This window comes from Cavia porcellus, unplaced genomic scaffold, assembly GCF_034190915.1.
Source record: "Cavia porcellus strain 051 isolate PalLab524CR breed Dunkin Hartley unplaced genomic scaffold, mCavPor4.1 scaffold_14, whole genome shotgun sequence".
Classification (NCBI taxonomy): Eukaryota; Metazoa; Chordata; class Mammalia; order Rodentia; family Caviidae; genus Cavia; species Cavia porcellus.
In genome coordinates this window covers 51,228,902-51,246,169 of record NW_026947497.1, presented here as the reverse complement: position 1 = coordinate 51,246,169, position 17,268 = coordinate 51,228,902, and the positions used below count along the sequence as shown (strand labels likewise).

At 48.2% G+C, this 17,268-nt stretch overlaps 1 protein-coding gene across 1 annotated transcript in view; it reads left to right on the top strand.

The window, feature by feature from the left end:
* Positions 1–17,268, top strand: part of Spmip2 (sperm microtubule inner protein 2) — a 68,939-nt gene that overhangs the window by 35,736 nt on the left and 15,935 nt on the right. The window contains exons 2-3 of the mRNA XM_063260906.1: positions 6,426–6,658; positions 17,169–17,227. Of these exons, the coding sequence (XP_063116976.1) occupies positions 6,426–6,658; positions 17,169–17,227 (292 nt within the window). The remainder of the gene's footprint in view (positions 1–6,425; positions 6,659–17,168; positions 17,228–17,268) is intronic.

Below are 17,268 nucleotides of genomic sequence, written 5' to 3'. Positions count from 1 at the left end.
CCAATCCAAAAATGGGCATCTGAGGTGAATATACACTTTTCAAATGAGAAAGTAGAAATGGCAAATAAATATATGAAAAGATGTTCTATATCACTGGTCATTTGAGAGATGTAAATTAAAACAATGCTGAGATTCCATCTGACTCCAGAGAGAATGGCTGTCATGAAGAAATCGACCAATAACAAATGCAGGTGGGGCTGTGGGGAAAAGGGAACCCTTCTCCACTGTTGGTGGGAGTGTAAACTGGTGCAGCAGCCACTGTGGAAATCAGTGTGGAGATTCCTCAAAACACTAGGACGGGAGGACCTGTTTGACTCAGCTATTCCCCTTCTTGATATTGTCCCAAAAGAATTAAAAGCATATCATAATGATCTATGTATATCCACATTTATAGCAGCACAGTTTGTAATAGCTAAATCTTGGAAACAACCCAAATGCCCATCAACCAATGAATGGTTAAAAAAGATGTGGCTTTTTTATGCAATGGAGAACTACTCAGCTACAAAGGACAAACTTGAGACATTTTTAGGTAAATGAATGCACCTTGAGACCATACTCCTAAGTGAAATAAATTCACCAGATATGTGTAAACATTGTGTTGTCTTTCTAGTATGAGAAACTGAAAAGGTACATAAGGGATAAAATGTATAATAGTGATTGTGAAATAGCAAGAAATTGTTCAAAGGGAAATGGGAACTGGGGAGGGGAGGGGGGGAAGGAAAGAACAGAAAAGAAACAAAATGGAAAGGAAGCTTTGTAAACAGGGGAAGAGGGGTTGAAGGGAGAGAAGGGTGTTGGGAACAAAAAAGAGATCAAGATATATCATGTACAGGTACACATCCCCTATGATGAATGTGATCATCATGCATATATAAATTGTACCAATAAACTTAGAATTTTTTAAAAAGCAAAGAGAATATCAGGAAATAGGAAGATTCCCCTGTCCTGGATAGGCAGAATCAACATCGTCAAAATAGCCATATTCCCAAAACTGATATAAGATCTAACACAATCCCAATCAAGATACCAACACCATTCCTCACAGAACTGCAGAAAACAACGCTAAATTTCATATAGAACCAAAAAGATCTAGAATACCAAAACAAATCATCAATAACATGAGCAAAACAGGAGACATAGCAACCCCAGATTGCAAGCTTCAGTGATAGGTTAAAAACAAAAACAAACAATAAAACATGGTACTAGCACAAAAACAAATGTGTGGATCAATAGAACAGGATTAAGGGTACATAAAGAACCCCAGACACAGGCAGCCCCCGATATCTGACAAGGGGCCAAAAATATACACAGAAGGAAAGTAGCCTCTTTAGCAGATGGTACTGGAAAAACTAGCTATCCACATGCAGAATATTGAAGCTTCACCTATATAACTCACCATATAAAAAACTAAAATAAAAATATTAAATAGAGTCACTTAACCTGCTGGAAGACATAGTAAATAAAACTCTTGAACAAGATATAGGGCTAGGCAAAGGACTTTCTGAACAAAAGGCCAATTGTACCAGATATAAAATCAATAATAAATAAATGGGGTTACTTTTATCATGGCTTGGACCTAGATGTCCCCCCAAAGCTCATGCACTCATAGGTGGGGAGCTGGGAAAGTGGCAGGATTAAGGTGTACGAAGGTGGAGTAAGGGTGTGGACAACGGAACCCCCCCCCCCCAGGCACGGTTGCTCTACAGCCCGGATAGGATACAAAGGGCAAGAGAAAAGGCAGACTGCCTTCTGCCTGCCTGCCATGGACGGTTTCTTCTCTATGATGCCCCTCTCCCAGACCACCCTTTCCTGAAGTCAGCCTACTATGGACAGAAACCTCTACACACTGTGAGCTAAATAAACCTCTTCTCCTTTAGCTTTGGGGGTTGGGTATTTGTTTCAGCATCAATACAAGTAACTAAGCATCTAATGAGAAAGCTTCTACACAGTAAAGGAAGCAACCAACAGAGTGAAGACACAGTTGGCCCCAGATACAACAGAAAACTTCAAAGAAGATGGGGCAGTGAGGTTTTTCATTGATCTAGGGCCTACTAACTTTTTTGTTGGAAAACGAGAGCATGGATTTAAGGAAACAGGATGAAAGATTCAAGAAAACTTGACCAAGGAATAAAGAAAAACTAGAAACATCATCAGATATACAGCAAGAGTACTTGAAAAGAAATCATATGAAAGGGGAAATAGATATCAAAGATTAGGCATGAATTGGAAGTGCTATTTTTAGTAGGGAATCCAATGTAGCGTACACACTAGGCTTTGGAGAATGAGATTTAGAAGAGGAAAAGTGGCCTTTTAAAGGCAAATACCTGCAGAACTCAAGTGTACTAATCAGCTTTATATTACAACAAAATACCTGAGGTGATTAACTTTATAATAGGAAAGGTTTGGTTCATAGTTCTGTATGTTCCATTCCAAGATCAGGCAACTCCCTTGTTTTGAGCCTTTGGTAAGGATAATAACAGTGGTGGGGAATGTATGCCAGAGAAAACTGCTCATTTCTTGAAGCAGAGAGTGACTGAGATACCAGAGTCTCACAATACCCTTCAAGACCACACCCTTAATGATCTAAACCCCTCACTTTGCCCCGCCCAACATGGTCCACCACCATCCAGGGTGCCACCTTTGAGAGCAAGCCTTCAACACACGGCCCTTTGGGGAACATGACCCACACTGAAACCACATCATGGGTTTCTGGATGGGTAGAGAAGTGGAGATGTAGGTTGAGGAATTCCTGGGCTGGGTGGAGGTGACTGCTGTGAGTGTGAGGTCTACCTGTGTCTACAGCATCCACGTGCCTCTTCTTCATAGGCAGGTGCCGAGCCAGGTCTTCCTATGAGCCTGCCCCTATGCCTTGGGTACTGCATTGAGCTCCTTCCAAAAACTGACAAGGGGGCAGAGTCTGAGGCACATTTTGTGAATTGATGACAGCCACAGAGCACCTGAATGGACATGCGCATGGGCTGCAAACACACACCCTTTCTGCCACTGTTTCAGTCAGCTTTCCCATTGCCAGACCCCCACAGCTTAAGTGAGGGGAGGCTGAATTTGGCTCACATCTTAAGGGGATTCAGTCCATGGTGAGCTGGCCCCAAGGCAAACCATCATGGTGGAAGGGTCATGTGGAACAAAGCTGTTCAGTTCGTGGGAGCCAGGAAGCAGAGCAGAGGAGCAGCACCAGAGACCAAAGGGTCAGGGACCAGACATGGTTCCTAAAGTCACCTCCATGACCTGCCCAGACACACCCACAGGTGTGCACCACAGATCCTCTGGGTAGCTCCTGAGCCAATCAAGGTAAACAGTCAAGCTTAACTGTCACCACCACCTCTAAAACCAAGAGCTTTTGACTCAGCTGGTGCTGTGGTTGAATGCATCTTCCAGTTTTAGTTACTGAAACTTAATGGGCAACTTCCTGAATCAGCGCCAGGTTCAGGCCATAGGGAGGAGACCAAGCGCCAGCCCCTTCTGGGAGACAAGAAGAACCAAACCCCCTCCCCACTATAAGCGACCAACTGACCCAGAGAAACACAGGCTGGGGCGATGGCTATTGAAGTAAAACACAGCTTAATGCTGGTAGTGTTTAGGGTTTCGCTAACTGCTGGCCTGAGCTGGTAGTCTGATCATCTGTTCAGAGGATAACAGTATGCAGTGTAGCATCTTTGGGGATCTCCTCCTGAGTGTTGGCCATTGTTAATTCCTTATTACCTTGTTTTAAAGTCCTGCATCATTTTCATTGTCTGGTTTGGTTTGATTGTTTTGTCTTGTTTGATTTTATTATATCTGATGGCATGGGCAGCTATGTCAAAGATAGCAAGACATATTACGGTAGACATTGTGGACTATTATCTTGTTTTGAAGTCCTTTATTGTGTTCATTGTTTTGTTTTTTGGTTTTATTTTGTTCTGTTTTGTTTGCTTTTATGTCTGAAGGTATGAGCAGCTATTTTGTCTTTTTGAGACAGAGTCTTGCTATGCAGTTCAGGCTGCCTTTGGCTCACCTTGCAGCCCAGGCTGGTCTCAAACTTGTGAACAATTCTCCTGCCTCAGCCTCCCAAGTGCTGGGATTACAGGAGTGTGCCTCTGTGCCCGGCTAGGGGCACCTATTTTGAAGATAACAAGAGGCATTGTGGTTGCCATTGTTGATTTCCTATTATCTTGTTTTGAAGTCTTATATCACTTACACTGTTTTATTTTGATTGGCTTTATACTATTTTATTTTGCTTGGTTTTATTCTTTTTAAAATAAAAAATTATTAGCAAACAAAGAAAAGAAAAAGAATGTAATGTCCAGCGTGATCGTATTAAGCTGAGGGGCCTTTATCAGGATTTTAGTCTTCCTCCTCTGGTGTTAGGGTTAAACTCTCATAAGAGGTTTCTCCAGCCCTCCTGCCTCTTGCTATATGTGTACGCAGCACCAGGAACCATCCTGACAGCAGAGCGGGCTCTTGCTGGACACTAGCCCGCCTCCCTTGATCTCGGGCTCCAGAACTGTGAGCAAACACATTTTTGTTCCTAATAGATTACCCAGTCACAGGCTCCTGGTGTTAGGAGCACAGTGTCTGTGAGCAAGCCTCTCTTTGTAAATGATTTATGGCGCCTGCAGAGCACACTCACATTCATGGCAGTGTGCCAGGTGACATGATCTTAAGGCTAACTGGAACCTAAGAAGGGACAGTACCTCCCAGTCATTTAGCATCTGCAGTTGCACCTGGAGGTCACCTGGAGAGGGAACAGCACATTTAAAGCAGTTTGAGAAACTGCGAGTGGGGCCAATGATATCGTGGCACTGGTTACTTGGTTCTGGGAGGTGCAATCAGTACCAACAAGTTCGAGCTTGGACCTCGAGTACCAAACAGGCCAAGTACTGGGCCGGAATCTTCACATCCAAATGCCCTGAGCACCAATTCACCGGGCTTCACAGCAGCTGAGGACCAAGGGGACGTTCTTAGGGAAAGGCCAGCAGCACAGGCTCTTTGTAACTCTGTACCTGCCTCAGTGGGCACATGCCACCAGCAGTGTCCCCAGGTGTATTTGAGCATGGAGCCCCCACCCCAGCACACACGCTCAGCTTGCTCCCGGAGCCCCACATGATGGGCCCTGGGAAGGGCAGAGCCAGCCTAAATCCCAGCAGACTGACCCAGCACTTCACCCGGTGAGAAGACTGTGGACCTTCCCTGTGTGGGTGAGTCCTGGAGTCTGCCGGGTGGCGAGGGGCACTTGCCATGCTCTGACAATCGTCCGCTTGGCCTGAGCAGTTACAAGCAGGTAAAAACACGAAGCAAAGAAGGTCGAGGCCACAGTGAACTCATCAGGGGAAATCACTGCTTGGGGAGTGCAGAGCCCACAGGGTAGCGAGCACTGGGGAGCTGTGAAAGGACCTGTCCCTGTCCTGACCTTGAAGCAGAGAGGACGGAGGACTCCTGAGCGCACTTCACTGGCACAGGGCAGCTGCAGGCTCCTTGCCCTCCCTCTATGGACACCGAGCCCTCTTGGATTCAACGGCACAGGTGCCCAGGCCGAAGCTGCCCTCCACAGTCACACCCAAGGTCTTATTCAACTTTAAGGGTGAAAACAGGAACAAAACTCTTCCTGTGCATCCCCTGCCCTTGGCGCTCTCCCCTCCTCGGGCCTGCAGTCTGTGTGTGACACCGTCCCCTGGGAAGCCTCAGCCCTCAGCATGGCCCACTCTGGCACCAGGTGGCCTCTCCCCAGACCTCACCATGTTGCTTGTTTTATCCGCTTTCACCTCTCATTATTCTTGTTCACTGTTTTACATTTAAAACACCAAACTTTATTAAACACCCTCGACCTGGGCCACCATCTGCTCCAACCACCCTTACCTAGGAGCCTTCTGGATTTGCCAGTTGGTTCTAATACAGTGGGGCATTCCAGCTCGTATTTCAGGCTTCGTCTGTCTAAATAAAACACCCCCATGTCTGAAGGCCGATATCCCGCAAAGGCAGTGTGCTGTGAGTTAAAGATGTCAGCACCCACCCATTCCCAACAAAGCAGAGTGGTGGGGGACCAGGGCCTGACTCCAGAGCAGCCAGCCGGGGGTGTGAAGAGCTGGCTCACTGAGGCTCTGGCCAAATAACCCAGTCCTGATGTCCTCACTGCTTTCCCCAGAGGCGATAATCCTGTCTCACTGGGGGTGCTGAGGGTTAGTGGGGTGTCCTGTCTGAGAGCTTAGAAGAGACCTAAGGAGCAGCAAGTGATTGATAAGCAATGGCCACCCTTTCTGCCACTGTTCAAGAAGCATCTGGAACAAAGCAAGGGGAATTTTTGTTTGTTTCTTTTTTTTGGTACCGGGATTGAACTCACAACTGTGTGCCTTCAAGGCAGGCACTTATGCCGCTGAGTTAAATCCCCAGCCCTGGAATGTTTTAATAAGACATTTTTCTGTCCCTCACAGGTCCAGATTATAAACGGGATCACTTACCTAAAGTGCAGCCGGACACCTCCTACATAGGAGAAAAGTGGCCCGAGTTGGAAAAGACGGGAGACCTCCAGTACCTGTGGAGACCTGCCTCCGACAGAAGCGCACCAGCGAAATACAAACATGAATACGTCGGGGAAGTCGGCTGGGGGATCCCTGAGTACAACTTCATCAACAGGTCAAGGCTTGCGAGTGGCTTTCACATCAAGGTATTGCTGTAAAATGCACGCTTTCCGCCGGCTACTGTTTCCTGGTTTGTGTTCTGAGCTTTCTGCCAGTCATAGTTGGGGGCTTCAGAAGCGAGGGGCTTAGTTTTGCAGAAAGATAAATGTGTGAAGACGTGCACTTGCCACCATGAAGCCCTTGGCCCCTCTTACCCAAGAGGCACCGCGTGAGAAAGTTGAGGTGCAAGCAGCCCTGCAGCATCAGGGGTGCCCCATCCTCACCTGGGGCGGCTTGCAGTGTGGGCGGAGTGGAGAGAAAGGTGGGGAGGAATCCACAGCACAGCAGGAATCTCAGGTCTGCAGATGCCACAGTGCTGAGCGTGCGGGGCCCAGGCCTGCTGTGCAGTCAGCCTCTCAGACGCCTGGTCCCATTTCCTCTTGGGGATGGCAGCCCCGGCACATGTCTGCAGAGGACACAGGATTTTACAGAGAATTAGACACTGTCTTCCAGCAGGCCTTTGCAGTGTCTGCAAACTGAATGTTATGCCACAGCCTGATCTCCTGGATTCCTATCTTGGTTCCGCCTCCTCTGAGCTCTGAGTGGCCTTGGTCAGTCTCTCACTGTCAGCTGGGCATTGTGTACTGCACACCTGTAATCCTGGCATTCTGGGAGACTGAGGCAGGAGGATTACAATTCTGAACCCTGTCTGAGTAACTTAGAGACTTAATGATACTATCTCAAAATAAAAAGATGAGGAAAGGTCTGGGGATGTAAGTGTAAAGGCCCCCACTGCAATCCCAGTACCTAAAAAAAAATTCCTTAGGGGCCATGCTTTGTTATTTTCACCACGAAATCTTAGCATCTGTCTTGCTGGACTTTTGCAAGCACAAGTGCACTGCTAATTACACACTGTGGGGGCAGCACCTGGCACAGCCCCGACCTGTTGCGTCTCACCTCTCGGAGGTTAAACACAAGAACACCAGATACGCCCAGCCTGCTCTTGACCTCAGCGTTTCAGGATTTGTGTTGACCCTGTTTGCTTGGCTGCTGAGACAGGGAGAGTCCAGGCCTTTGGTCCTCAGGATGTGTCCCTCTGGGGAACACCCTGCTTTCACACACGGCTGCCATCTGTCTGGTCAGCTGAGTGTACACGGCCTCTCTTCCTTCTTCATCTTTCACTGCAGCACCCGCTTTCCTGCTCAGGTGAGGTGGATTCCAGCACCTCTGAAAGGAACAGGAGATCACACAGCAGTGCTGGCTGCCTGTGAGAGTCCCACAGAGCCCTGGGGGGCTCCTGGCCCTGCGGGATGGATGGGCAACCTGCTGCGTGCTGGGGAACTGCCCTCACTGGGCATGTGCTCTGATGGGCGGTGCTTAGCCTGAGTACCACTGCTCGTGCAGGTGACTGCCCAGATTGCTCTCAAGAACCTGCCTGCCTCGGATAACAGTCTTCATCGATAGCTTCCAGGAGGCCTCAGACTCATACAGAGGACGACCAGACTCTGAGGGCTGTTCCAGAGTCACCGAAGGTCAGCGTCAGCAAAGAGCAGTTAGGACCCGTGTCTCCCCAGGGCTGCTAAGCTCCCCCTCTGCACGCAGGACATGTGTCCTGCTCTCCCACCCAGAAAGGCTTCGGATTACCCTTGGGCCTGCACTTGCACTTCCATTCCTCTGCCCCATTGCTTCAGGCAGCTCCTTCCAACCAGCCAGACTCAGGGCCGCCCTGCCCCCAGCGCACACCCCTGTGGAAGCCAGCGCACCCCTGGAACAAACCGGTACAAGCTCGTGGCGTCACTGAGCCCCCAGGCTGGGTGAGTCCTCGGTGCCTCACCTACGCACTGGCCTGGTACTGCCCTCCTCTGCCCTGGTGCCCCTCGTCCCCCTGAAGTGCACAGCAGGAGTCCGAAGGGGTTTGTAGCTTCGACAGCTGCTTTTCCTAACTCAAGCTCCCGCTCTGTCCTGGGGCAGCAGACACCTCCAGTAAACTCCAGGTGAACCCCAGCCCCTGTCCCCTGGGGCCAGCCTGGGCCCCTTCCTCATCTGTCTTCTGGCAGGATGATCGTAACTTCCATGCTGGGGGACACCTGAGAAAATTCCTCCCACATAGCAGGGCTTGGAAAGAATCAGGGCTCGGGTTTCTCTTCTGGATTTTTGTGTCTAGCTGCTTCCTCCTCACCATTACGTGGGTTACAGAGCCGTAATAATGTGTGTGTCCATGGAGACTGTAGTAATAATTCCTGCGGTTCTGACCCCCGGCTACCCAACGAGTGTTCTTGTTTTTTCTTTTTTGGGCATTCAATGACCTCTGCTGACCACCTCTTCTCGTCATGTCTCCTCCTCCCAGCCTTTCTTTAACCCAGACCTCAGCAGGGTCGGGGGCTCCCTGATGCCTGTGTTCTGTTCCTTACGGCAAAATGATTTAAGTCGTTTGCTTTTCCCCAGCAATGATGTCATTCTGGACTCAGTCCCTAGCTCTTTATTGGCCTGACCCCAACGACAATATTAAATCAGTCAACCCTGATAGACGTGTTGCAGAAGGCAACAGCTTCACAAACTCCAAGGAGAACCACGGAAATCCATCCGTGTATTCGTACGTGTATAACGACTGATGTGTCAGAGGCTTTGATATTTCTGCCTCATTTTTAAGTGCCACAGAGCTGCCACCGTGAACTAGAGGGCCCCTCTAAAGCAGTTCCGTGGACCTTTGGACGGATTTTGCAGTGGCTGGTGATGGCTCACTCAAGGGTGGTTTGGCTGTTAGCGATTTTCCTCATTATGAATTCACGGAGAAGAAAAATACAAAAAGGCTGTGGTGGATGGGGAGTTATGGAGGGAGCCTCCGAGTGCCTTGTCTGACAGGTGGGGAAGAGCAGCTCCTGCAGGCGAGGCCCACGGCTGGGAAACAGTGGCCAGGATTCAGCCCAGCTCCGTGGGTTCCCACTGGGACCAGGGTCCAGTGCCTCTCTGCTGCTATTGCACTCTAAGGCGGGCATTAGGGTTTGTGTCTGGAGGTCCCCCTAGAGCCTCATGTGGTCATAGGGTTTTGGATCTAGTATGTGTGGTTGATTGGTAGTGCAGCGCTGGGATGCAGGGTGTGATTGCTGGATCCGTCCACTGACTGGCAGATTGGACACAACTTAAGGGGAAGGAAGAGGCTTGTTTGCCCCCTCTTGCTGCTTTTGCTGTCTTCCATCCCCATGAACAGCTGCCCCTCTGCCACACCTCCCTGCCTTCCAGCCAGCCAAATATGGGCTGAAACCGTGACAAATAGGCCTTCCCCTCAATATCTCTGAGTGTTGGGTATTTTGTCTCAGCAAGGAGGGAAGTAACAGAGATGGTGGGGTTTGCGGGGCCATTCTGATCCCCTCCTGCCTTGGGGCACACATCTGGCTCCCCAGTGTTCTTCCAGCTTCAAACACAGCCTGTTTCTTTTAGACTAATAAAAGTGTTAAGACACATCATTCATGTAATTGATGTAGAATAGCAGGGCAATAGTCACTTTCAATGTTTTATTTTATAGGCTTCCGAAAATCACCAAAACACTGCCATGGTTCTGTGGGGGAGGGACAGTAAGGTTTCACCAGGCAGAACCTTCCGTGCTCATCCAGACCTAACCCTCACAGGACAACGGTGTCCTCCCCTCTGACAAGTCATCCACAGAGACAGTACTGCCAGTGTGGAGGTGCTAAGTAGGTAGGACACCAAAATACGTATTTCAGAATTTTTGCAGGTTTCCCCCAATCCCAAAATTCTCACTTGCCATTGCATTCATTTAGAGCAATCATAAAAACAGTTATCAGTTTTGAGTCTCTTAAAAATTTCCAAATCTCCAGCTGTTATCGATATGGGAGATTTTTAAAAGATGATAATGCCTCTCTTTTTCACCCATTATAAAAGCAAAATAAAAAATAGATTTTCTAAAATTAGTTAAGTTCTTTCCCAGATGAGCATGCTGTGGTTATTTGCATCCTAACACTTTGTGGCTCGATATAAAAATAATCACATTCGCACCTTTCATCCTTTAGTGCTGGATAAAGCAATACATTTCTGTGACACCCAGGAAGCCCTGAGGAGCGGGGGAGCATGTGCTGGCCATCTGTGAGGCCGTTTGTTTTTTCCTTGAAAATAATATGATAATACCACTAACCTCTTCTATCCTGATGTTATGCTTCCCCCGTTTTGCAAAGCTTAGCTTTATAGAATTCTTCAAATAGAGCGAAAGATGTCCTTTTTGCATTAAAACCTCAGTTCACCCTGAACTTCCAGGAAATACAATTCAGGACTGATGCTTGTGTTCTCTAAGAGACCCTTGGAAGGAGAAGAGAGGTGGGTTGTGCAAGGTCCCAACCTCAGCACTGGGTCCAGGGCAGCTCCAGGAGGAACAGGGCACCTGGACAGGCTGGGCCCAGAGAGCAGGTTCCACAGCCGCACGCACCTGTGCGTGGAGCCATCGAGTGTGGACGCAGTGGTCTGCAGGCGCCAAGTTCAGCGGGATTGGGGCGAGGTGCTCTGGGGTGCTCTTGCACAGTAAGAGGACAGCGAATCAATGATTAAGGTTGAGTGATCGCTGGATCAGAGCACTGACTGGACAGGCCACTGATTGGATTGACAACCATAAAGTACTGTATTTTTCAAAAAACTGGAAGGAAAGGTTTTGAAAGTTTTCACATAGAGAAACAGTAAACGTTAAGGAACCATGTCCAACCTGATTTAAGTGCTCTGCAGTGTATGAACATAAGGAAACTCCCCGTGCCACCTTCACGGCACAGTTTTTGTGTTTTTAAATTATTATTAAAATGATTTTTTAAAATGTTGAAAAACTTTGAAAACCTAGACTTGATAGCTAAAAAGAATAATATGTTCAGCAGCCTCGGCCACGTTCCACTGTTCCCGAATGACCTGGCCCTTGGCTAAAACCGCACTTTCCATCTTAGTGAGGAGACTGCACCGTAACCAGAAAACGAAAAGAAACTAGATTTCCCATCTTTCACTGGGATGTGGAAATACGGGGCCAGGGGAGCCAGTGCCATGGGATGCTGGTGGGTGATTTTATTCCTTAATTAAGCAAAGCCAAAAACAGCCCATTGTGACTACTACTTTCACAGGGCCTGATGTAACATTTTGAATGTGTCTCCACGTAAATATCACCTTCCACTAAAAAGAGGTCAAGCTTCCTAAAGTGACTAATTAAATATGTGACAGATTCCCAGCAAGTATTGCTTGACAATGATATAGACACATAAAACTAAGAAAGCCCGGTACCTGAGAGTGGATTGTAGTAACACCTGGGTAGACTGCGGTCGGCTTGTTTAAGGTACTGTCGGAGAGCTCTGAGTGTTTGGGCAGACAGTGGAGCGCAGGTGGGTGAAATATGTGGCACATCTGCTTCCTAACTCCAGCCCTGATCCTGTTTCGGATCATCTGGGGGTGGCGGGAAAGGGGGGTTCTTATATCATTGTAAATTTATGACGATAATTTCCCCATTGTTCATATATAATACTTCCAGCTATGTTGACAAGAATGCATAAAATGAAGAGCACATGAGACCAGGAATCTAAAGATACCTATTCTGTCCCAGGACTGAATCCAGGAAATTGAGGAAAGCATAATGGAGAGAGTTAGGCACAATTCATGAAGTACAGGGAGCCCCTGCCCTGGGTTTGAGCCTAAAGAAAACAGCACTGAAAATGCCTGCCGCAGGAATCCGGGCGGCCTCTTCCCCTGGGGAGGCTTCACAGCAAAGCTGCTCTGTTGTTGCTGTTCCATTTTTAATGTAGCTGTTGCCAGCAAGTACAGTGTACAGTCCCAGACCACAAGGCAAATGGCTTTAACCGCCATAGGTCTGTCTCAGTCACTTTCTTATAACTGGGACAAAATACCTGGTATCCGCAAGTTAATGGGAGAAAGGTTTATTTCAACACACAGTGTGTAGAGGTTTCAGTCCATAGTCGGCTGCTCCAAGGCAGGATGGCTTGGCAGAGGAGCATTGTAGAGCAAAAACAGTTCTTAGCAGGGTAGGCAGGACGCCACACACAAAATCAAGGAAGAGAGACGAATATGCATATATACATGGTATCCCTAGAAAAGATGTGTATAATGATCCACTTCTTCCCACCAGGTTTTACCTCCCAACATCACAACCAGCTGTAAACCCATCAGTGGACTAATCCAGGGTCACACAGCCATGGTGCAGTGTCACACACCCAGGGACAGGTCACCTCCCTAAAGCCCCTTGTCCATGAGCAATCGGACTTAGGGGGGTACTTCTAGCTATAGCATAACAAGGTCCAGGATCTGTTACATTTGACTTTTCTACCACCAACTTCAGCACCACTCACTGCCCCACCCTCATGCTTAGCCTGGGGCAGTGATCATCCAGAAAAGATGAGAAATGGAAAGGAGAGGCCAGGTGTGGTGGTGCACAACTGTCATTCCAGCACTAGGAGGCTGAGGAAGGAGAGTCACTGTGAGTTTGAGCCCAGCTTGAACTACACAGCAAGACTCTCAAAGAAAAAAGGTTGCTTTTCCTCTCATGCTGTCTTTGTTGAGACTAAGTTATGAAGGAGACAAATGAATTCTCCAGTGTGCATTAGATTAGGGATTATTCTGCTTCCCAGTTTCTGTGATAAGATCATCTGAGAACTATTTCCCCCTTTCCTTTTCTCAACTGCAACTCAGATATACTGATATTATTCATGCTTCCTGAAGCATCACCCCAAGTTGTAGAGCTAACTGGACCATTAGACGCAGGGAGCTCACTGTGTAACCTTAGGATTAACAGCAATGAACACACTGGAAAATTCCTGGGTTAGTGCCGCTGCAAAGCACACTCCTGGTGGTATCTCAGAGATAGCAAGAGGCACGTCCAGAGCCCTAGGAAGCCTGTTTGGCTTCTCTGTAGCTTGAACAGGGTCGACTCAAATTTCAGGCTCTTGTCAGAATCATCAACTGATCCTGCAGGGCAAGTATGGGGACCCTGAACCCCCTAGAAATCCTAGAAGTCCCAGCAAAGGCAGCTCCACAGACTAAATTCTCTCAGAGTCCAGCCTCCTCCCCCTCCTCTTCTTCTCCCTCTTCTGTTTTGACAATGCCTATTCTCCCAGCTATGATGGGCGCTCTAAGGTTCTAGGTTTCTAGCGCTTCTCAATGCACGCACAGTGATTGTGTGGGTTCAGGTGTGCAGTCTGGGGTCCCCACTGCTGAGCTCATCTGAGGGGCAAGGCAGGCCGGAGGTCTCTCCTGAGCTCATCTGTGCGTGGCCACTCCATCCCTGCATCATGGAGGCAGCTCAGCATTGTAGGTGGCTCGGATTGCTGACCACATTGCCCCGTCCACTGTGACCGCACAACAGCACCTCTCAGGCTGGCAGCCTCTGCCCAGACTCAGCCCAGCACTTTGCGGGGCTCACCTGACCAGGCTGAGCCCACCGAGGGTCATTTTCTCTTCTGAAAGTGAGCTGGTGACCTTAGTTCCAAAACTCTTGGCAGGGGCCACATTGCTCCCCGGGAGCCAGTGCGGGGGCGAGAGGAGAGGAGACCACTAACTCTGCCTGCCCCAGGGCTAAGGGGTTGCTGCTTATGTGGGCCGTGTGCAGCACAGCATTTCATGAGTGAAACCTAATAAAGGGCCTCACAGGCAGAGGTCTCTGTGGACCCTATTTTCCCACCTGCCTGGACTCAGAAGGTACAGTTGTCTATCGCCCTAGAAACAGAGCACATTATTGCTCTTTACTTTGAGCCCCCATAGAAGGCATCAACAACAAATTCCAAAAGCCCCAATGTCATTTTATTTGTGGTGCATTGATGAATTAATTCAAGTTAAACTTGCAACTAAAAAAAAAAAAAGACCAGGGTAGCATGCATGTCAGGAGTCTGTCGATAACAAGGCGTAAAATGTAGGGATCCATGCAATTCTTTTTTAAGAACATACCTCAGAATCCATGCTTTAGACAGTGACATTTTCCAGAAAGAATTGTCTTGTTTTTACCCATGCTCTGAATATAAAAAGCACACTTCAAATGCCCCATTCATGCAAAGGCCCTTGGCATCGTGCAGGCCAGAAAAGGCGGCATTGTGCCGCTGGGGTCTACTGGCTCCAATGGCCACCGCCGTTGCTGGCTGGGAGAGGAGACACCTCAGCGCTGCACAGTAGCAGTCCGCAAATTAAGGCAAGTGGAGGGAAAGGCATTAGCATAAGAAAAGGGAGCCTCAGATGCTTGGTGCTGAGAGCTGGGAGTTACCAAGGAAGCCCGCACCCAACCCGGCATTCTCGGGATGCCCTGTGCTGGGAGCATCTCTGCAGGGCTGGGCAGGGTCCCTCCTACTGAGGGGAGGGGACAAGCTTGGGAATGCTCACTGCAGTGATAAAAGCGAGAGCACTGCTCAGGAATCAAGGGTCAGAAGATTTCCTAAGTCTGTCAGGACTAAGTGAGGAGGCTGGAGATCGGTGCAAATCGAAAGCAACAATTTAAATTTTTGACTAGAAGGAGCCCCATGTCTGGAATTAATTTAACCCACATTTCACAGATGTTACCCATTTCAGAAGTTGTGTCAGCCACAGTATCTGAATGTGGTCAGCAGGTGCTTCCCCTCTGAAATGCCTGGACTTACTTAAATATTGCTTTGTAGTAAATAGGCCACTGGGAACTGTAATTATTTTTTGTCAGTGGAAAATATTCAAAATAAGTATAAAAGGTTCTTCTTGGTTTTCTCCAAAGAATACGAATCAGTTGTTATCTGTGTCTGTGAAGATGTTGAATCAGTTTTTTAGTTTTTAATATTTCTTGTGGGGATGGGTGTTCTGCAGAGGGGTAGTTTTTATGTCAGTCTTTTCCTTCCTCTTATGAATGACTGCCCAGTTTAAAAAAAGATTTTTAAATTTTGAATTATATTAGGATTAACACTACAGTGAGCCTGGCTGTCCAAATCAAGTCATGGTGGACTTCCTCGATAAATCAAGATAAGGATGGGCATCTTATGACAGATAGTATAACTTATGATATGATACACTGATATCTATCACAGAAATGGAAAAGAACATGTGTTCTGTTTCTGAGACATATTTTCCCATTAAGAAGATGTAATTTGTGCTGCCTCCTCCTCCTCTTCTGGGAGACAGTATGCTGACACCATGTAGTTCAAGGTGAACCTGAACTCACTATGTAGCCCAGGCTGGTCTCAAACTTGCAGCAATCCGCCTGCCTCGGCCACCTGAATGCTGAGGTTACAGGTGTGCACCACAGCACCTGGCTCAGAAGATGTAATTTGTGTTTATTTGAAAACTGCAATGGCATAAGAGTGAAGGCAGTCATCCACAGCTTGGCACATTTGTCTAGACGCTGATAAGAAAAATTACACGGTGCCTCAGTTCACAAATGCTTTTATCTGCAAACAGTATGGTTTGAAAACAGAAGCATTTGGCAAAATTTTGTTTCTGTTTGCAAACTCTGTGACAGGTGACAAACACAACCCTGCTCATGCTTCCTATACAAACACAAACTTTTCCAAAATCAGAACAAATCAAGTGTGTGAACCGGGTCACCCCTGTATTTATAAAGTAGTGGGTAAGGCCAATTTTTGTGGAGTCATATGACAGGAATCAACTGGGAAACAAAGCTATCCTGTAATTTTCCGGTACATGCAGATTACTTTCAAATGTTCTGTTGGGTAAAGGGGCAACGCTGTACTAAGATGTTACCCTTCCACTGTTCATTTTCTGTGTGTCTCTGGAGTCAACTTTCCAGCTCTTCCTCCTTGAGAACGTGACATGAGGAAGTCGGTCTGTTTTCTCAGATACAAACAACTCCGAAGCAGCCAATAAAGAGTCATTCTAAACAGAGACCTGAAGGAACAGAAGGGAGAGGGAGCGGAAGGAGGCTAGGACAGCAGCCTTGGATGCTGACGCTGTCATGAAAGCCCTCTGCGCCCTTCCCAGATGCTGGGAACTTGGCCTCCCGTCTGAGCCGGAGTAAGAAGTGGTCGGTGGTCACCCATGTGGTGGTGCACAGTGACCTGTGTCACAGTTTTTCAGCCCCAGGTGGCAGACCTGAGCCCTCTCAGTGTGAATGCGATGCTCTCAGGTCCCTACCTGTCCCCCAGGAGGTGAACTGGTAGTGGGGTGGCAGTGCAGAGTCAGGAGTGGGGACTGCTTCACTGTGGGAACCAGCAGAGCTTCCCCTGGCTCAGGGGGTCTGCACAGGGACAGGGTCCCTGCTGTTGGCTGTGTTTCCTGCCCTGCAAGGCGAAGGGCAGGTGGAAGACTGGCAGGGTGTGGGTACAGACCCCAGGGCGGAAGGCTCAGGGATCCAGGGTCACCAGGATGGACTGTGGTCGCGGCCTCCCTGTGGCCTGGAACTCACCCCCCACACTCTGGCCCCAAGAGCAGCTGCGGTGACTTCACTTCCAGTACCTTCTCTTCAGTCCAGAAAGTGAGAGGCCATTGCCCTCCCTGGACTGGGCGTTTCCTGCTTGCTTCCTTTTGGGCAGGAAGAACACACCTGAGCTCTGTTGGTGGCATTGCCCTGAATGATGGTGCCTTCCATTTCTTCCTTTGCAGTACGGAGAATTCAGCCTTGATGCCATTGATAAATGTTCCCACAGATATCAAAACCCATGGTGAGTACATGTAAAGACGTTTTTCACTAACTCCCTACCTA